Raw genomic sequence first — 19,464 nt, 5'->3', positions numbered from 1 at the left:
CCTCTGCACAGAATATGTCAAAGATGCAACTAATTGCAGATAAGCCGCAGCTGTAAGAGAGAAAGAGGAAGTGTGACTTTTTCTGCCCTTTGCCCAGTTTATTTCTTTAGTTTATTCAGTCACTTCTTTCTTTTTTGACATATTACTTATTGGCGTGAGACACTGATGCGCAGGCAGATATGTTAAAAAGCTGCAGAGAGGTGTTAATTCTGTGCACATCATAGAAAGAAACGGAACCTTTTACTCCTTCTTGTTCCTTGCGCAGCTTTGCATCATAAGAAGGAACTGGTAAGCTTTGGTGATCTATTTTCAGTGTTTCTGATAATCCACTACCTCCAGCAACAATATGTGGTTGATGTGGACTAAGCCAGTGTAAGTTTCACACTGCAAACGGTGATCAGCATCAGCCATGGCAAACGGTGGGAGTGTCAGTGTCGACATTTGTGAAGAGGATTATGACTATCAGTAAGTTTTTTTTTTATGTATTGTGTATTTTTTATATATGTATATATATATTTTTTAAGAACATATTCAATGTTAAACAGTATTAAAGATCATAACTCAAATTTAAGTAGACATTAAGCAAGAGGTAATGTTTCTTTAAAATCTTGCAGTATTTAAAGCCTTTTCTCCTGTTCAGAATTGAAGCATCAAAGAATTAAGTTAATTTAATGACATAATTTAGTTCAGTTAAATCAAAGCTCTCTATCTATTATTGAAAGTTATCCAGAATAGCTTTGCTGAAAGATTGTGAGATGTTTATTCAGTGTTATTTCCACTCACTTGCAGAAACCTTGGAGAAAGTGGACCCAGTCGGGGCTCTTTCCAACTCTTCAAAGAACCAGCATGTAACGGCCAGGGGAATCCTGAAGACATACAGATGGAAATGTTCACAAAAAACTCAGACACGTCTGGTATTTACTCCAACCAAAGTTTTCAGCTCAGAATATTGCTTAAAATGCCAATGAAATAAACTATGTTTTTCAGACAGCGAGTCAACAAGCAGCAGCAGCAGCAAAGAATCATCTAATGGATACCAAGTGAGATCTTTGCAAAGAAACAACTGGTCATCTGCTACCAGGAAGATGCTCTCCTCCATGCCCAGTCGCAAAACTGGTTAGATAAAGCCCACTTTTTGACAATTTTTAATCTACACAACTGAGATATTTACTGTTTCTTTCCTTACTTTCACAGGGTTACATAGTTCTACAGGCATGGCTGTGCGAGCCAGGCAAACATGTGCACTACCGAAGCACCAGACCTCGTCCCGTGACTCCCTCCACATCCCCAGAGCGACTCAGGCTGATATCACATCACCAGAGTTTGAGGAAATCAGTACTGAAGGTAAGCGGAAGATATGAATTGACCAAATTGAAAGCATAAACAGGCAACACTCGTACTCTCGGGGCGAGTTGAAACTGTTTCTATGTTGACGATATCCACAGACGAAGCAAATAATTTGGCTGGCTCAGGCTTGTGGTGTGCTGAAACCAATAAGGAGCAGCTGGTGTCAGATCTCCGAGGCCTCTCTGAGAGTGAAGGCATGCGTAAGCTGCGAGCGATGCCACTCAGCCTGGTGGACAAGATGGAAATCAGGTAAATGGAACAAAGATCCCATTCACAAATATCCTGAGCAATCCAATCAGCCAGTTTTTAAACCGGGTCTGACCGTTGTCCTAAACGTTGGGACAGCTTCCCAAAAATCACATTTGGAGCTAACTAATGAGGCGAAGTGCGGATGAAAGTGTACCAAGGATCTCCTAAAAAAAAAAAAAGAAAGAGTTAACTTTTCTGAAATGACTCCCCTTGTTACCTGGGAATCTCCTGGTAAAAAGATATATAAACAACAAGGTGATCAGCTAACCTCCAATAATTGAGCTTTTCCGTGGAATCGTCATCAATGGTTTTAATTGTTTCATAGTTTTAGTGGCTAGAATTCTAAATTAAAAAGGAAGCTCTTTTTAAAGTAAAGGTTGTTTTCATTATTGGATATTATTTAGCAGAGAGAGAGAGGAGTTGTTTTTTTTGTTGTTTTTTTTTGTATTTGTAGGTTTTGCATTCCTTTTGGTGGCTGAGTAAATTCGCTGTGCTCACCAGGTTATAAAATCATTTCTGTTATTTACATGCCCTCACTGGCCATCTCATGATGGACATGTCCGTGATGACGGACAGAAATCCAATCGCATAACAAAAATGAAAACTCTTTAGGCCTCTAGAATGGGATTTAATTTTGAAAAGTTGCTGTTTAATGAAACTATTATCGCACTTGTTGATGCCAGGTCTGAGCACGCTAATTTTGGAATTTGAATCAAAAATTGTGTCCTTTTTGCCAATATTTGGAGTAACCCATTTCTACTTATCTGTTTTTCACAAGGAAGCATTGTTTTAGCCTGTTAGCTAAGAATTCGGTCATCAACAGGAACGTCCCTTGCCATAATCTTCCATGCATGTACCTTTCAAGGGTAGGTTAAAAAAGATTTACTGCTCCTACAAGGTTTGAACTGTTTATTGGCTATTGACCACTTGCATGTGGTTTGTTTGCTTCCTTCAAGATGTGGCGCCATTGCAGATATACCCCCCGATTTTCCACCTCCCTCAAGTTGTGGAACTCGTCCATGAAAAAACTGAGCGGACGTTATGGAACCGGAGTCCTCTCCTACTTCACTTTTCTCCGAACGCTCCTGTTCATCAACCTGCTTTTCTTCATTATTACCTTCTTGTTTCTGGTTCTTCCTCAAGCCATCCACCCCCCGCCTGACTCCCATCGCACGTCTTTCTCTTGGATTGAACTTTTGACGGGCATAGTGAGTTGGTTGTACTAAACTTTATTTGTTTCTGTAGTTCCTATTTAACAAATTTGATCTGGAGCTTGTCTCAATGTTTCATTTTTGACAGGGTTACCTTTCTCAGAGCTTGATGTTTTATGGTTACTACTCAAACATCACGATTAAAGCTACGAGCATAACATCTATGGTACCTTACTGCATACCAACTGCCTATGTTTTTACCACCACAATATCCTTCTTTACTATCTGCATTATTCTGGTGTACAGGTTGGTATACAATATTCACTTTAACATATTTTGCCTTTGTTTTCCCATCAGTTGCAGGTATCTAAAGGTCATTTTTCTCCTTGCAGCATGTCCAAGTCATTTGGGAAAAGTTTTCAGGTGTTCAAGTCTGATGGGAATCTGTCAGAAAACGTTTTCTGCTCCTGGGACTTTAAGGTCACCAAAAAGCCTTCCATCAGACTTCAGTCTGAAAAGATCAGCACTCAGCTCAAAGTATGCAACCATTTTATTCATACCTTTGTCACAACAAATTTATACTCGCAGTCTTGGCTTGTTTTATTGCTAAAACTATTGGGTTAATTCAATGGAACTAATTCTAACACAGGAAATTTCTCACGCATTTGTTTTCACACCTCTGGTTTTGTCTTGATCTTTTGCAGCATAGTGTTTTATGTGAGATAAATGTGGTCAGCATCTTGTTTGAGAATGATTTTGCCCTAAGGTTTGCATAACGCTGGATGCAGTCATGGGAAGTACACAGCACAAGAATCAAATTTAGAAGAGTTAAGTTTGAGTGGTCATTTTCTGTATAACTTTATTAATCTTTGCAAAGGAGTTTATCTTATCCTTGCAACATTTACTGCATTTTAAACAAGGTTGTGGTCTGGACTTTGATTGGACAGAAGGTTTCCTGCTTTCACATGACAGCCGTGTCAGCTGTTGAAAACGGGGAGCATGCACCCATTTCCTTTCACTTAGCCTTTATCCACTACTTTGACTCAGAAGATTCAAACAAAATGCATTTGAGTCTACAGTGGCAATGTGACGAAATGTGAATAAATTCTGCAAGGCAATGCACAGCAAAGTTCACAAAGTTTCAGTCACGTAGCTACAAAACAAGCTCAAATAATTCCTCCTCCACACGGCTGTAAAATGTGTTTGGGCTAATATGTTTTTTGAGTTTTTCCGTACTGCGTACTATGACCAAACATCTCAAATTTAGTCTCTTTTGTCACTGGTAAGGATCTTGTGGCCCAATTTGCAACTTTGAAAACTTCATTTGCAAACAAAAATATTTCCGTCTCTACCATACCACCTAAAAATATGGAAAGTAAAAGATGTAGCTTCCTTTTTTTTTTTTTTTTTTTTTTTTTTAAATTGACATCAAGGTAAATGTGCCAGGACACCCACTTCTGAAATGAACGCCAACTTTAGTGTTTTCTTCCCATTAGTGATCACTCTGACTTTAAGTTATAATTCTTATCATATCAATATGCAGCAATCATTTCTCTAAGGTCTTATAGGTGTTGCCGATGTCTTGGCATCGTGTCATCACACACCAGCTCTCTCCAGACCAACTGAATACTGAAGCTTCTGTTTCGAAAGCGGTAGTGTCCCCTGTACTGCTCAATTCATTAAATTATTTTCCCTCTTGAGTCCTGCAGTAGATACAGTTGGGGTGTAGTATTTTATTTCCTCTTTGCCGATACCGACACTAATGTAAAGATCCTTTTTCTCATGTCTATGTGTGTGAGTAAAACTGTTAAACACCACTGATGACGGTGGTTAACATTTAATCATTATCGGCGCCACCTCAAGCAGACTGCTTTTCCAACAGGAGCAGCTTTCTGAGCTGACCTGTGGAGAAGAGGAAAGGACTCTCATGCAGCGGTTCCGCAACTTCCTTGTGCATGTGGCAGCATGGTTCATTTGCCTGGCGAGCATCTTCTTCAGTGCCTTGGGTGTCTACTTACTTTCAAAGGTTAGAGGAAAAGTCAGAGACGTGACAGATTGCAAGTCTACATGAGAACTCCCTTGAGTCTCCTCAACCACTGAGGCATACACAGAAGACTTCCTGTCACATTGATTTAGTTCTGCTTTTCTTTTCTGCAATGCGTTTTTATCAGAAGTTCATTTTAACACCATTGATTTTTGCCATCGAATGCAGGGTACGAATTTCTCATGTGACATTTATTGCATTCAAGACACTTTTATAAATGCATATGTAGCTCTCTTCTAAGAACTCTTTGCAATGTTTCAGTGCATCATTAAATGGGAACTTAGATGGACAATAAAAGGGCTAGTCGGAAATAAAAGTTGAATTTTTATGTATCCTTGTTTTGTCCCCATCACAAGTTGCTCTGAACTTTATGCTCCTTACTGTGAATTCTTCTTCTTCTTCTACAGAAGGCCATCAGTAAAATGCATCAGAATCTTGATTTGCTGTTCATGGCTGCGGTGGTGTCTGGCTTCAACCTGCTGCTGCCTGGCATCTTCAACTTCTGTGCTTGGATCGAGAAGCATAACTCGCCCAGCACGCGTGTTTATGTCTCCATCTTCAGGTGAGAGGCGGTATTTAACCAAGTCAAGCTTATTTGTATTGCAACAAGGCAGCTGAAAGTGCTTTACATCATAAAAACACAAAAAAATAAAAGTCATAAAATGGCATGCAGTCAACACAGAAACCAGTGATGCATATTACATTTTGACAAGTGCAAATCGATATCAAAATCAATACAAGTCGTATACATTGGTCAATTCTTCATTTGTTGTGGTCCAAAAACATTTCTAAACGGGTGAGATTTTAGTCTTGATTTAAAGGAACTCTGTGTTTCAGCTGCTTTGCAGTTTTCTGGAAGTTTGTTCCAGATTTGTGGTGCATAGAAGCTGAATGCTGTTTCTCCATGCTTCGTTCTGGTTCGGGGGATGCAGAACCAGAAGAACTGAGAGGTCTGGAAGGTTGATACAACAGCAGACCTCTAATGTATTTTGGTGCTAAACCATTCAGTGATTTATAAACTAAAAACAGTGCTTCAAAATCTGTTTTCTGAGCTACAGGAAGTCAGAGCACATCACCCTGGTGGTAAAATCTTCACCACTATCTTCCTGGTCTTAGTGAGAATGCGAGCTGCAACTTGCATTCTCACTAATGTGAGTTGCAGCTTTAGTGATTTTTTTTTTTCTTTCTTTTTAAAATGTATTAACATTTTAGAAACAATGTATCATTTTCCTTCCATTGTACTATTACTTTCTTCTGCAGACAGTTATTTTAAGACGACAGTCTGAAAAAGTACCTGAGCAAATACCTTCACGTAAATTTTAACTGTAATCTTGCACCGAACAATAAATCCATTCTTACTGCAAAAGGATGTGCAATGTTGTTTTATTTTGGTCACAGATGCCAGGAACCTTGTTAAATGGAAATGTTGTTTCCGTCTTGAACTCGCAGGAACCTGCTGCTGAAGATCAGCATTATCGGTGTGCTGTGTTACCACTGGCTTGGAAAAATTGCTGTGGAACCAGACCCTCAAGTTTCAAAGGTTATTAGCTTCCCCATTCTTAAACCTGTCAACACTAATTACTAATGTGAAACCACACAATTGTATCGTAAAAAAATATGTGGTTCTTTCATCACATTAACAGGTGATCTCATTGACACTCGTGCTCTTTTTTTTTTTTTTAAACTTCTTAAAAAAACTGATTTATTTTCTTTTTCTGTGTCTGTGTAGTGCTGGGAGAATTTTGTGGGGCAGGAACTTTATCGCCTGCTCCTGATGGACTTCATCTTTACAGTGCTTTACACTTTTCTAGGCGAGTTCGTATGGAGGTAAATCTGAGCTTCATCAGTCATGTAAGCACATTGCAATGTTTTTTTTACCCGGAGGAAATGACTTTCGGCTCACAACATGCCATCTACCCTCCAGGATTTTCTCCCAAAAAATATTAAGAAAGAACAGAAAGCCTGTGTTTGACATCGCTCGAAATGTTCTGGAGCTCGTATATGGACAAACGCTGACTTGGTGACTGTAATGCATTTGAAATTGATCAGGTCATTAACGGAGCGGCCTTGGACTGATTTCCCCATTTTCTGCCACCAGGCTTGGGGTGTTGTTTGCTCCTCTCCTCCCTGCTGTCCAAATTGCGAAACTGTTTGTGCTGTTTTACATGAAGAAGGTTGGCAAAGCACGCGCCATTGAGACATTACCATAGAGCACGCATAAATATTAAGATCACATTCTTTCTCTTATCTGTCTGTTTTCATCTCCACAGAACAGCCTACTGCTCAACTGTCAGGCATCCAAAAAGCCCTGGAGGGCAACTCGTATGACAACAGTATTCATTGCTCTCTTGTTCTTCCCCTCGTTTCTTGGTGCTGCTGTTTTTGTTGCGTATACAGTTTGGATGTGAGTGACGTGTTACTTCTTGAATATGTTGCTCATAGACAATTCAGCCATTTTACATCACTGTGGCATAAAAACCAAGAGGGGACCCGTGATTATTCTTAAGATTTAATGCCGTTATTTTACTTGGATTAAAAAATGAATTGTATTTACATGTACATATTTGATTAGAGATATAAGTAATAACTTTAACACCAGGAAAAGAGTAGTTTTAGTCAGTGGAAGTAGGTTTTTGTTCTTTGCGATGCAGATATAGGAATGGAAGAATATTTATTATCAATTAGTCAATCGATAGGCTGATTTACTCAACAAATTAGGCTCTAATGATTATCCATACTTCATGAGACTTTGAAAAAGACTTGTATCAAAACATCTCCACTTAGGCTAATTCAAGTCTGATCCAAAAAAACATGGAACAGATGTATTCGAATAAGGCCCAATAAAACCTTTCAAGGACTTAAGACCATCTTAAACCTGAATTAAAACATGAAAACTATATTGGAACCAAACTGAGCTAAACCAGAGATTGACGAGCATAACGTAAAAAGGAAAATAATAATGTGTCCAAAACCAAAAGTTTGTGAAAGGAATAAAAAAACATGCTTTATTCATTTTTAAAACCATTATTAATTAGCTTTTCAGAAGTCAATATCGTATTTCATGTGTCTTGACCATAATCTCCCAGAATCTCTGTCCTTTACAGAATCAAACCATCATCAGAATGCGGCCCTTTTAGGAACCTAACCAATATGTTGGAGTCTGTGAAGCTGTGGGCCGACAGGATGAAGGACTATCACCAGATTCTGTCTTGGCTCATTCAAGCATACAATGCTTTCACAGATAACCCACTCTTCTTGTTCCTGCCCTCTGGTGTATTTCTGTAGGTACTCGTAGTTATAACTAACCTAGCTTATGTAACCATAACCACAACCAACCTGATGTGGTCTAATGTTTTCATACTTTTCTCCCGTTTTCAGACTGGTAATATATTTCCGTATTCAGGTGGTAGATGGCCAAAGGAGAATCATCAGACGGTTAGAAAAGCAAATTGACGATGTAAGTGAAACCCTACTTTGGTCTAGAGTAAGTAAAACCTGACCAGCATGTTGACGTCCGGGAAAAATAAAACAAAACGGTATATCATGAAAACAATACATCTTCCTTTCACTTTACAATTATGAGCTATTTTGTGTTGACATAAATCTCAAGAAAGGGATTTATTGGAAGCAAATTGACGATGTAAGTAAAACCTTGCTTTGGACTGGAGTCTAGATTGAAACTATGCAAACTCTTTGAGTCTTCTATTGCATGGCTTGTAAAAAAAAAACTAAACCAAACAATGTTCAACTATAGATTTTAGAATGGAATTCCTAGGTCTATTTAAGTCCAACACTTGGAGGCTTTAGTTTGTGAAAAAGCAAGACACCAGTAAACTGTGATTTGACCTAAATGTTGTTTTCCTCTGTATTCAGGAAGGTAAAGATAAAAAATTCCTCATCACCCAACTGCAGTATTTGTATGAAGAAAATAATCCAAATTCTAGTCACAGACACAGGTAAACTGGGTTCACTTCCTTTTTGGAAACTTGTTTTGGTAATTGCAGAGCCTATCAGGAATAGCAAATTGCATTGAGAACTATCATGCATTTGGAACTTGTTTTCTTTTCAGAGGAAGATGATGTCTCCGCCTTGTCATGCAAGCTGGTCGTTAAACGGTGTTCTCATCGTGCTGAGATGCCTGGACACTGAGAACTTCACTCATAAATGCCAAAGAAAAAATAGAAAACTCTTCTGCATTCATTGTCTAACGCAAATAAAATGCTTTGTATACTATGTATTTTTAGATTCATTTAAAGTTTGTGTTTGTATAAAGCAAAAATAAAATTTGACCGCATTTTATGTTTCTCCACATGTGTCATGGGGCTTTACACAATAGTCCACGAGTAATTCTCTGAGCTGCGACGTTGTCTTTGTAGAAATATTCCAGAGATGGTATTTGCAGGTTTCTGCAGCGAATCATATATTGGCATCACTTCATTATTTTCCATGAAAAAAAACAAACATCACAGACCCAGTCACTCAATAAATGTCAACCTCTTGGCTACAACACAGCTATAAATATTACGGATTGTAATTTGGGCAAAGAACAAGAGAGTAAATTGTGCAACACTTTTAAAACATGCACTGTCAAATAATTGATGGCCTTTTTCTTGATACGAGTCATTTATCTTCAAAAGAACAACACATTTTTACTGAGAGTTTCTTTAGTTTATCATTGCTGATCAATGCCAAAACAAAATGCGTAGAAGAGAACTAAATAGAGCTTCAAGTGTCTGATAGAAATCCGGAATGACTGGAAGGCTTTGGAAGAGAGAAGTGGGTGTTGAAAACCTTTTACTAAACGTCTGCAAAACACACGGACAGTGGCAACAAAAATGTTTCGCATATATCTAATTTATATAGTACCCAACACATTCATTTGCACTACAAAAACTTCTCTCAAATTAACTTAAAGGGATAATTGGGATTTATTATTTTGTAGTGAGATCTCAAGTTACTATTAAGTAGAAACAATCCTATCTCTGTGAGTTATTTTAAAATGCTGACGTCTGTTAAATTGGGGAGGAGAAAATCTGTCTGGCTGTTACTTTGCACCAGTCTCAGGATTGTTTTGTTTTTCTACAATCTTGCCGAGATATGAGATCTACTTCAGATAAGGGGTTGGTAGCAACTCCCCATAACATGCCTTCGGCGTCATCTCAAGTGCCTTTGGGCAAGAGTTTAGTGCACATCCTGGACAGGTGGTCGGCCCTTAATGATGCCCCCTCATTTGTGATCATTGTTTTCATCAAACATGCCAAAATTCATAGAATAGATGTGCTTGTACTGTTGTTATCCCTCTCTGTTCGCTTAAACCTGTGAAATGTTGTGGAATATTTAGTGCAGAAAACTAAATGCTCTCATGAAGTGGTGGGAAGTAACGAAGTGCAAGTACTTTGTTGCTGTACTTAAGTACATTTTTCGTGTATCCGTACTTTACTTAAGTAGGTATAATAATGGATACTTTGCTCTTTGCTTTTGTCTCCTGTCATGGTGGCAGACGTTGCAGCAGGAGGGAGGATGAGAACAGTCACGGTGCTCCTTCTGCTTGGTTACTTCTTGCTTATTGCGCCTTGGACAGTGTACATAGTTGAGCGTTGCTTACCGTTAATTGCTATGTTTAATGGTGCAGTTTAATAGTCCAGACAGTTGTGCTTTCTGACATTGGCAATATGGGCAACCGCCCAGGGCATTATTTTTTTTAGGGATGGCATGAGACCACTGCAGATTGTGGCACAGAGGTGAAAGCAAAACAGAATGAAGAAGAATTTGAATTGATACTGGTTCAATTTGTTTCAGCTCTAAGTATTTAATATCTAGGTGTTTTTATGGGAATGTGGATCTTTAAGATCAATTTGAGAAGCAATTTTGATAGGTGCACTTAATTTTATTGTGTCATGTAGCGCGGGGTGCTGGTCTTGGTCTTGATTGGGTCTCGGGTTCGGTGGTCTAGACTACAACTCTGCTACGTGGCTCGTTGGTTTCATGTCCTCCCCTGCCTATCCTTTCAGTTGGATTTCTTTCAAAATAAATGCCACTAGTGGCAACAAAAAGTGAAGTTCATGCTATGTTAGGACAGGAGACAAGATATTTCCATCCCTGAAATTATGATGCATAGAATCCTAAGTCTAAACTATGTTACAGAGAGTAAGCGCAATAAAAACATGGTTTATCTGTGGCATTGTTAATTAAAATGGCACATTCCTGATGTATTAAAATTAAATACGATCGGTTCACTTAATGATATTAGCGATTAGGTAATGCATTCACCAAGTACTTTTACTTCTAATACTTAAGTATTTTTAAAAGCCAGTACTTTTTTACTTTTACTGAAGTAAAATGTTAATGTGGTACTTTTACTTTTACTTGAGTACATTTTTGTCTGTGTATTTGAACTTTTACTTAAGTACATTTTTTGAGTACTTTCTCCACCACTGCTCTCATGTTAGCAAAATTAACTCAGCCATGTTTTGACTGTTTTTATATACTGCTCAAAAAAATAAAGGGAACATTTCACTTTAATTTTGTGTGTGGCTCCAAATCCAGGCCTCCATTGGTTAATAAATTTGATTTCCATTGATTCTTTTTGTGTGATTTTGTTGTCAGCACATTCAACTTTGTACAGAACAAAGTATTCAATGAGAATATTTCATTCATTCAGATCTAGGATGTGTTATTTGAGTGTTCCCTTTATTTTTTTGAGCAGTGTACAATCTCAAACTGAATTTCACTGAAAACTTAAAGGCAAATAAACTTACATATCCTCCATGGAATTTTATTTTCCATTTCCTGTACACCACATCAGATGTCGTGCGACAAAAAAATATGTTTATCGCTTTTCACTCAACACTAGTAATGCCGTGTTTAAGGTTTTTACCTGGCTGTTTAACAGGTTTTGTGACATTGATCTGCTTAAAAGCACATTTCCTTTGAACTTCAGATTAAAACAAAACTAAAAGTAGGAGGAGAGTTCCTCGTACATGAGTATAAATGATGCGTCATCCACTTGTTGGACATAGGTTTTCTTTCCACGACCACATTTGTCTCACATCTGCATTGGATAATGGCGTCTGGTAGGGGAAAAACTCACATTTATTATTTTAACTTCTTATTTATATAGTTTTTTATGTTTTTTTTTTCTGCCTGAAATTTTTCTTGGAAAAAAATAAAATAAAAAAGGATGACAAATTCTATTTATTTCAGATACCAGTGAGAGGGCAACAAAAAAAAGAATTTTCATATCGGTCCCGAAGAAATACTGGCCTGTCTTGTCCCAGTTCTATGATTTGGTAAGCAGTTTTTGATGCTACATGGATCATTTTAACGCTAAATATTATTGGGATCTTGAATTTTCTTTATTTTTCTGTCATTTAACAGGATCATGGCTTGTTCATCACAGACCTGAATCCCAATATAAGTGAAGGTTATGTGGCTGCCTATTTTAAACCTTTTGGATGTGTCACAATGTGCAAGGTGGAGTCAAACCCACATTTTTTATTTATTTATTTTTTTACCTTTTTTCTATCATTTTGTCCAGATTTATCTACGGAAATGATTCTATAACCATTTGTGTTTTGATTTGATCCAAGATCAAGAATCGTTCCGGTTCTTCAAAGGACAGACTGGCCTATGTGAGGTTTTCCACCGAAGCTGAAGCAAACGAAGCAGACTGGGCTGGTCCTCACTTTATAGGGGGGACAGAATGTAAAGTAAGACGGGTCGTCAGTCCAAAGGTGAGGTGGAATTTGCTTTACATATGTGAACAAAGTGTGCATTTTTCATCTATCACCTTGTCAGCTAATACACAAATTTGTCTTGTAGGTCGAAGGCGAGACAGACAGTGTGCCCAAACCAGTGCAAATTAAACCTTCACTTCGCCGTCCAATGGGTCTGGGCTACATGCTGGAAGATCCTCAGTGGTTAGATGAAGAAGGGAATGAAGAAACCAACCAATTTTAAGATGTATCATCTTTAAGAAGACCTAAGACAGAGACTTTAAGAAGTTGTATGTTGTCAAAGTAAACTGTAAATGCTTCCTAATCTGCCATCAGATCTATTATGTTATGGAGACATGACACATTTTCTTTTTATTCACAAATCCTTCTCCTTTTGCTTTGATATTCCTGTTTATGGGGAAATATTTTGCCAAAATATATGTTGTCATCAACGATAGAAGAGGATATATAGTATTTATTAGACAAGCCAAACTCTTATGTACTACTAAATGTCAATTCAGACTATCAAACAACTTTGATTTGAAAAAATAACTGTATTTTTGAACCACATTTCTTGTTTTGTTTCTAACAATAAACATTCATAAACTAAACTGAATGTATTGATGTGGTATATTCATTTGTGGCCCACGAATGTGAAACTGCTAAGACAACAAAAGTCATGTGACCATAAACAATTACTCTAGGCAAAGCTCTTATTTTGATATGTAATTTAATTTAATAACAAAAGCAAATTGTTAAGTAAAAGTTGCTTAAATGCAAAAGAATACTACTGAACTCGTATCTTTCGACGCGATGATTTGCGTCACAGATTCACATTCAATCACAGTGCAGAGTGTCAAAACTGACTGCAAAAACATGCTTGATGACATCTCCATGCTGTCAGGCAAGCTGATTGTTGAACAGTGTTATCTCATCAGTTGAAAAGCCGGGGCAGAACATCACTCGTAACCGTCAAGGAAATCAAAACTAAAATAAGTTGCAAGTTCTGATATACTTTGTGAGCTTTGATTAAAATGCCATACCAGTCTGAATTCTTCTGCATCCATTGTTATCCAACAGCATGTTTTGCATTGTATGTATTTTGTAACAAGTCTAATAGTCACCAAATGCGATTTGGCCAAAGAACAAGTAAAGAGATTGTTCTGAGAAAAATAATCTTGAAAATTGTCCTTATAGGAAGTTTGACCTTCTTCCCTCCGGCCGCCACTTTGGGATGCCTAAGATTAGAGCCAGAACTGAACCCTTAACCATCTAGACAGGGATTGTTCAAAAAATATTGGTCAAAGATCCCCCTCTGTCTGTTTGCATAAGCCAGTGAATTATTATATAATATTGAATTCAGAAGACTAAAAGCTTTTGCCTATTGCCAAAAATTGGTTGCACAAACCTATAACAGCTGTCAGTCATGTTTTGACTGTTTTTTTATATCATCTCAAATTGAATTTTTCTGAAAAAGTACGTTTGCATAAACTTATCTAACATATCCTCCAGAGAAGATTTTTTTCATTTGCTTTATACCAATAACTGATGTTGTGCGACGAAAAAAAAAAAAAAAAAAAAAAAACTTTATCCCTGTTCGTTTAAGTAAAAAAGTAAGCCTTTGATTATAGTTTTCATCCTGGTTGCTTAACAGGTTTTGTGACATTAACTTGTTTAAGCACATTTTTCCTCTGAACTTCAGATTAAAACAAAACTAAAAGTAGGAGGAGATTTCCTTGTACTTGAACATAAGCGATGCTTCGTCCACTTGTTGCACATCATTTTTTTTATTTTCAGGATCACGTTTGTCTCACATCTGCATCTGGATAATGGCGTCTGGTAAGGGCAAAACTTCTATTCTTGATTTTATGTTATATATATTGCTGAGTTTTTTTTAGCCTGGCTTTATTCTTTGGAACAAATTATAAAGAGTCCTGAATTATGTTTATTCCAGATAATATTGGGATGGCACCAAAAAGAATTTTCATAAAACTTCCAAAGAAATACATGGCTGGTTTATCCTTATACTATGCCTTGGTAAAGAATTTCTGATGCTACGCAATCTCATGCTAAATATTAATGGAATCTTTAAGCTGATTTGTTTTTCCATGACTGAACAGGATCATGGCTTGTTCATCACAGGCCTGAACCCCAATGTAAGTGAAAGCCATCTGGCTACATATTTTACAGAATGGGGTTGCATCACAATGTGCAAGGTAAATTCAAACCCACATTTTATAAGTACTGTTATTTTATACCTTTATTTAATTTTGTCTTGAATTATCTGCAAAAGTGATTGTATAACCATATTAACATCGCCATTTGTGTTTTGATTTGATCCAAGATCAGGAACAGTTCCAGTTCTTCAAAGGACAAATTGGCCTATGTGAGGTTTTCCAAAGAAGATGAAGCAAACCAAGCAGACTGGGCTGGTCCTCACTTTATATTTGGAGAAGAATGTAAAGTAATACGGGTTGTTAGTCCAAAGGTGAGTAAAATTTGTTTTCCATATGAGAGCAAAGTGTGTATTTTTCATCCATTGCCATGTCAGCTAATAAAATTCTGTCTTGTAGGTTGAAGGCGAGCCAGACAGTGTGCCCATCCTAGGGCAAAATAAAACTTCAATTCGCAGTCTAAAGGGTCTGGGCTACAGGCTGGAAGATCCTAAGTGTTTAGGTGAAGATGATAAGAATAAAGAAACCAATTAGTGTTGAGATAAATCAGGAATCGGGAAGACTTGAAAAGCAGGCTTTAAGAATGAGGAATGCTCTGAAAATAACATCTAAACTCTTCTTAATTTGCCATGTGCTATGGAGACATGACACATTTTCTTCATAAATCTTTCTCACATTTTGCTTTGATATGCCTGTGTATTTTTGAGAAATATTTTGTCTAAATATATCATTGTCAATGACAGATGAATAAAATATAAAGTGTGAATATTTTGCAAATTATACAAGCCAGATTTCTCCTAGTAAATACACAAATCAGATCATCACACAACTCTGCTGTGAAAAATAACTGCATTTTGAGCCACTTTTTTTGTTTCTAACATATACAATTCTTATATTAATTAAATAAATTAAATTGAAAATATTGTGTTTTTATTTTTTGCAATCAAAGCGATTGTCAGTGAACTCAAAACTAATAACTGAATTTTTGTGAACAATTATTCAAGGTAAATAATTTATTTTTGATATGTCATGCAACAATAGCAATTTATAGAGCAAAAGCTGTTTAAATATAAGAAAAAATTATTAGCGACAAACGCTTAATCTCATAAACAGGAAACTAAACTACTATCCTTGGACGCAATGAGTTACGTCACAGATTAACAGCCAATCCGGTGCACAGCGTCAACACTGGCTGCGTGAAAACATGGCGGAGAAAGAGGAAGAAGTCTGCTTCAAAAAGGTAGGAGCGGGAACTAAGCTCAAATTTCAAGTTTTTACCGATTTGTTTCAGCTTTAAATACACTCAAAATAACTTATGCTATACCCTTCTTGTATGCTTACGTTACGACAAGCTCTTCCACCTTTAACAGACCTAACTACGAAAGCACTTATTGTTGTTTAACTTTAGACCATACAAATTACAAATTATCCAGACATTCGCCGAATTGAAATTCGTTTCTTAAGCATTTAATAAAGTTCTAATTATTCTGTGCTTGGCTTGACAACATCTGGAAATCCCCATGGTGCTTAACAGAATGCAATTTTTAAAAGGTAAGTCTGTTTATTACAGAGAAGCAACTAAAACATTTAAGCTTTCAAATAAATGATGCTTTAGTGTTATTTAGCCTAAGATGTGTATCTACTCAAATACGCAAATTCCGTGAATTACAAGTCGGATCACTAAATGAAAATTAACAGGAAACAAAAACCAAACAATTGGCATCTCATTCATGTATGTAGTGCACAGTTAAACTTATTGAATTACTTGTTGAAGTTTTCACTAATATTCTAATTTAGTGAGATTTATTTGTGCTCTCCTTCTCTATGATATGTTCTTTTTACATCTCACAGGAAACCGTGAGCAAACTCCTGTGCAGTTCCTTTAAAGAGGACAAAACCAGATGTAAGTTTCAGAACAATGTTCTATTTTTATTATTATTATTATTATTTGTAATTTGGTGACAAAACTGAATAAATCTTTGTGTTATAGTAGGCAGTGATGCTACGCTACTCATGAGAGAAATGCTGAAAGTGTTTGTGCAAGGTGATGATTTCAGTGTCTAGATTACATGAGTTACTGTACTCAAGTTAAGTTGCACAGCAATAAAATTCTTTGTTTGGTCTTTGCCAGAGGCCGCTTTGAGATCGCTGAAACAAGCTGAATCTGAGGATTGCAACCGAATTGAGATTGAGCATTTTGAAAAGATCCTGCCTCAGCTGGTAAGTTGCTCAACAGGTTCAGGACTTTTTGTGATTTGGCATGCATACAAAATATACATACCAAATAAGTTGCAATGGCTATGCACATAGCAATTGCACAAAATCTTATTCAGCTTTTAAGAACTGGTTTAGTCATAAACAAGTATATTTTCCTATCTGATCCATTTTATGGGATGGATCAGATTGTGAATTAAGATTAAGATTTAAAGGGGCAGTGTTGTGTGTTTTTCAGGCATAAAGTGACATTTTATTGTATAAACAATTGAATATGTCAACTTCTGTTATGAAAATTAAATATACAATTTTACTTTGTAATTTAATACCTTGAAATTGGGCCTCTTTTTCTTTAAAAAATAATTCTCTTTATGAAACTCCGCATTCAGAAAGTCATCACAACATCACTCCTCTATTAACCCCTTAATAGGTTTTTTTTTCCCAGCGTTGCACTGATACTGGAAACTGCAACTCCGAGGAGGAGCAATGCCCCAGAGCGGCACTAGGCCCACCCAAGCGTTTTGCACAGCTTAATGGTTGCCATGGGAGATTAAAAGATTTCTCAAACATCCATGAAAAAATCAAGCCAACACTCCAGCTATGTTTTTGATGAAAGAATAACATCATAACATCATGTGGAGCTCCAAAAAGTCAGTTTTACATAATACTGCCCCTTTAACTAAAATGAAATGGAGGTGTCATGTAAATGTAGCTGGAATCAAGTTAAAACAAATTCATCCAATTTCTCTTATGTGTATTTTTTGAATAAAAGTTTTGTTTTTAACTTGCAGTTTTTCATCTTGTTTCCTTTTGCAGCTTCTGGATTTTTAGTTGAACCACAAGATGGAGCCAGAGGGCAGCTAACGAGTTGCTACAAGCTTTTGTTTTTGAGATTTTTTTTTTCTTGTTCAGTAAAATTACCTTCCAAATTAAATCTGAGGTCACATTGATTTTCCTGTCATGTTTTTATATATGTACATTTTTCAGATTTAAAGTTAAAAACCCCACAGTGTTGTCCAAACGTAACCCTACTTCCACCAATAAGGGCCACCTGTGCTCATCTATGGAACAACAGGTGCTTCCAGCATGCTCCATGGCGCCCTTCATCAAAGCCTCCAGGAGCAGTTGGAAGCAATTAGAGTAATAAGGGGAGCAGCCAGTCCCTTAGATGATGACAAGTGCCAGGAAAAAAAGGAGTACCCCCTCTGGCCACTTTGAAGTTCCCTTTTGCTGTCCTGCGATGTTTGGTTAGAGGTAGGGGGAAGGGCAAAGGGGACCTCTGGCACAGGGAGGAAAGTTGAATGGGAGTGTGTGTGCGCGCATGTGTTAGCCAAACACGGCCGAAGACCACACGCATAGAGATTCTGTTTGAAAGGAAACATAACAAAACACATCGGAACATGGTCCAAGAGGAGCAGGGTGTAATTCTGAAGGTAAATAAACAAAACAGGCGAGTAGTAGAGGTGCTCTCCGCTTTCATCACAGCAGAGAGAAGGTGGGTGGGAGGGGAAGCTGGGCCTACCGGAGAGAGGCTAATGTGGGGTTTTTCAAACCCAAGTGGCTCTTATGTTTTTCCACCAGCGGTGTGTTTGACCAAAGTGTCTTTACTGTGAGTCAGCATAGCTGTACAACACCTCACTCTGTTTATTTGTGTGCCTCTTGGGTGACTCACTGCACTCGCATGCAGCTGGAAGCAACTTAAGTGAAAGTCAAGAATCCAGGCTTGGATAGGTGTTCAAGGACGAGCGTCCTGGAGTTTGACCCAGAACCATTTATAATTTGGAAGGCCCAGGCTGGATTTGTGTTTCCCTGGTGTGATCTCCGGAGAAGACAACCGGAAAGAGTCGGGTTTGGGTTGAGTGATGTGACGTTTTTAGAGTACTAGTCGAAGGTTTATCAGGGAAGATGCCTCATTTTTGATTGGTAAAAATAACCATTTTAATTCTTTGGCGTAATAATACCTTTGCACTCCCCTCAAACTTTGTCATTGCCACATTTGTCACATGCAAATGTCCTTTTTTCCCCTCCAGAAGAAGACTATTTTCCTTGACTTCTTTCTTCCATCGCTGAGAATTCTGTACTTGCACTACCATATGACTCCTCTGCATATGCATCCTAATGGAACAAATTACATCTGAAGGCAGTATTATTAAACATGCGAAAACGGTTAAGACAAAGAATGGGGAGGGGCGTTAAAAGTAATGAGTTAAAGCTTTTCTTCATCCTGCATTAAAGGCAGGGAGTGTCGACAGACAGTCCAGACGCCTTGGAGAAGCTCCGGAGTGAGAAGCTTTTCCTGGGAGAAAGAGGCTGATCTGTGTCCAGCTTTCTTTTATTTTTCCCCTTCTTTTTCTTTTTTCCTGGGACAGCCTCAAATATGACATACAAATGCTCAGTTGATTTTAACCAATATTAGTATTGATTTTAAACTAATTTGCCTGCCAAAATTATTTCTATCATGTTGGTTTTGCATTTTGGGCAGTTTAGCAACATCACGGTTTATACTCCATTATGTCCCGGGAATTACCAGCCTCTTACATGAATAAAAAAGAATTGCGTACAACGCTGGT

The 19,464-nt window shown here is 37.5% G+C and overlaps 4 protein-coding genes across 6 annotated transcripts; all 4 read left to right on the top strand.

The window, feature by feature from the left end:
- The first annotated feature begins 36 nt into the window (after positions 1-36).
- Positions 37-9,090, top strand: tmc6a (transmembrane channel-like 6a). Of its 2 annotated transcripts, XM_014990900.2 has the most exons (20): positions 38-465; positions 790-914; positions 988-1,116; positions 1,195-1,344; positions 1,446-1,596; positions 2,375-2,462; positions 2,553-2,804; positions 2,896-3,053; positions 3,140-3,284; positions 4,630-4,773; positions 5,199-5,353; positions 6,241-6,331; positions 6,521-6,618; positions 6,716-6,811; positions 6,890-6,965; positions 7,062-7,195; positions 7,896-8,072; positions 8,170-8,248; positions 8,665-8,747; positions 8,861-9,090. In XM_014990900.2, exons 1-20 carry the CDS (start codon positions 410-412, stop codon positions 8,868-8,870), a joined length of 2,397 nt encoding a protein of 798 aa, XP_014846386.2. In that variant the 5' UTR covers positions 38-409; the 3' UTR covers positions 8,871-9,090. The 2 variants fall into 2 exon arrangements, with proteins under 2 accessions (XP_087864508.1, XP_014846386.2); XM_088008382.1 differs by lacking the exon at positions 8,861-9,090 and having other exon boundaries at positions 37-465; positions 8,665-8,751.
- Positions 9,091-11,742: 2,652 nt separating this feature from the next.
- LOC148158037 (uncharacterized) lies at positions 11,743-13,117 on the top strand. Its single transcript, XM_088007931.1, has 5 exons — positions 11,743-11,864; positions 11,995-12,080; positions 12,169-12,264; positions 12,381-12,524; positions 12,613-13,117. The coding sequence occupies exons 1-5, from the start codon at positions 11,855-11,857 to the stop codon at positions 12,748-12,750; spliced, it is 474 nt and encodes a 157-aa protein (XP_087864057.1). The 5' UTR covers positions 11,743-11,854; the 3' UTR covers positions 12,751-13,117.
- A 1,124-nt stretch (positions 13,118-14,241) lies between these two features.
- Positions 14,242-15,602, top strand: LOC106920058 (heterogeneous nuclear ribonucleoprotein A0-like). Of its 2 annotated transcripts, XM_088008380.1 has the most exons (5): positions 14,242-14,345; positions 14,461-14,543; positions 14,627-14,722; positions 14,851-14,994; positions 15,080-15,602. In XM_088008380.1, the coding sequence occupies exons 1-5, from the start codon at positions 14,336-14,338 to the stop codon at positions 15,212-15,214; spliced, it is 468 nt and encodes a 155-aa protein (XP_087864506.1). In that variant the 5' UTR covers positions 14,242-14,335; the 3' UTR covers positions 15,215-15,602. The 2 variants fall into 2 exon arrangements, with proteins under 2 accessions (XP_087864506.1, XP_014846341.2); XM_014990855.2 differs by lacking the exon at positions 14,242-14,345 and having other exon boundaries at positions 14,355-14,543.
- Positions 15,603-15,777: 175 nt separating this feature from the next.
- Positions 15,778-17,844, top strand: cenpx (centromere protein X). The gene is made up of 5 exons (XM_014990901.2): positions 15,778-15,920; positions 16,532-16,583; positions 16,671-16,724; positions 16,812-16,900; positions 17,711-17,844. The coding sequence occupies exons 1-5, from the start codon at positions 15,885-15,887 to the stop codon at positions 17,723-17,725; spliced, it is 246 nt and encodes an 81-aa protein (XP_014846387.1). The 5' UTR covers positions 15,778-15,884; the 3' UTR covers positions 17,726-17,844.
- The last annotated feature ends 1,620 nt before the right edge of the window (positions 17,845-19,464 follow it).

This window comes from Poecilia mexicana, unplaced genomic scaffold (genome assembly GCF_051168715.1).
Source record: "Poecilia mexicana isolate PSO_F unplaced genomic scaffold, ASM5116871v1 scaffold_8, whole genome shotgun sequence".
Classification (NCBI taxonomy): Eukaryota; Metazoa; Chordata; class Actinopteri; order Cyprinodontiformes; family Poeciliidae; genus Poecilia; species Poecilia mexicana.
The sequence above is the reverse complement of the archived record's forward strand: the minus strand, read 5'-3'. Positions and strand labels throughout refer to the sequence as shown.

Bases quoted from the DNA above. Each gene is read 5' to 3' on its own strand.
- LOC106920058 (XM_014990855.2), top strand. From the start codon at position 14,448: ATGTTTATTCCAGATAATATTGGGATGGCACCAAAAAGAATTTTCATA. The intron at 14,544-14,626 runs GTAAAGAATTTC...ATGACTGAACAG, and splicing joins TATCCTTATACTATGCCTTG to GATCATGGCTTGTTCATCAC. The intron at 14,995-15,079 runs GTGAGTAAAATT...TCTGTCTTGTAG, and splicing joins TACGGGTTGTTAGTCCAAAG to GTTGAAGGCGAGCCAGACAG.
- LOC148158037 (XM_088007931.1), top strand. The intron at 12,265-12,380 runs GTGGAGTCAAAC...ATTTGATCCAAG, and splicing joins GATGTGTCACAATGTGCAAG to ATCAAGAATCGTTCCGGTTC. The intron at 12,525-12,612 runs GTGAGGTGGAAT...TTTGTCTTGTAG, and splicing joins GACGGGTCGTCAGTCCAAAG to GTCGAAGGCGAGACAGACAG.
- cenpx (XM_014990901.2), top strand. From the start codon at position 15,885: ATGGCGGAGAAAGAGGAAGAAGTCTGCTTCAAAAAG. The intron at 15,921-16,531 runs GTAGGAGCGGGA...TACATCTCACAG, and splicing joins AAGAAGTCTGCTTCAAAAAG to GAAACCGTGAGCAAACTCCT. The intron at 16,725-16,811 runs GTGATGATTTCA...GGTCTTTGCCAG, and splicing joins GCTGAAAGTGTTTGTGCAAG to AGGCCGCTTTGAGATCGCTG.
- tmc6a (XM_014990900.2), top strand. From the start codon at position 410: ATGGCAAACGGTGGGAGTGTCAGTGTCGACATTTGTGAAGAGGATTAT. The intron at 6,332-6,520 runs GTTATTAGCTTC...GTGTCTGTGTAG, and splicing joins CAGACCCTCAAGTTTCAAAG to TGCTGGGAGAATTTTGTGGG. The intron at 6,966-7,061 runs GTTGGCAAAGCA...TCATCTCCACAG, and splicing joins TGCTGTTTTACATGAAGAAG to AACAGCCTACTGCTCAACTG.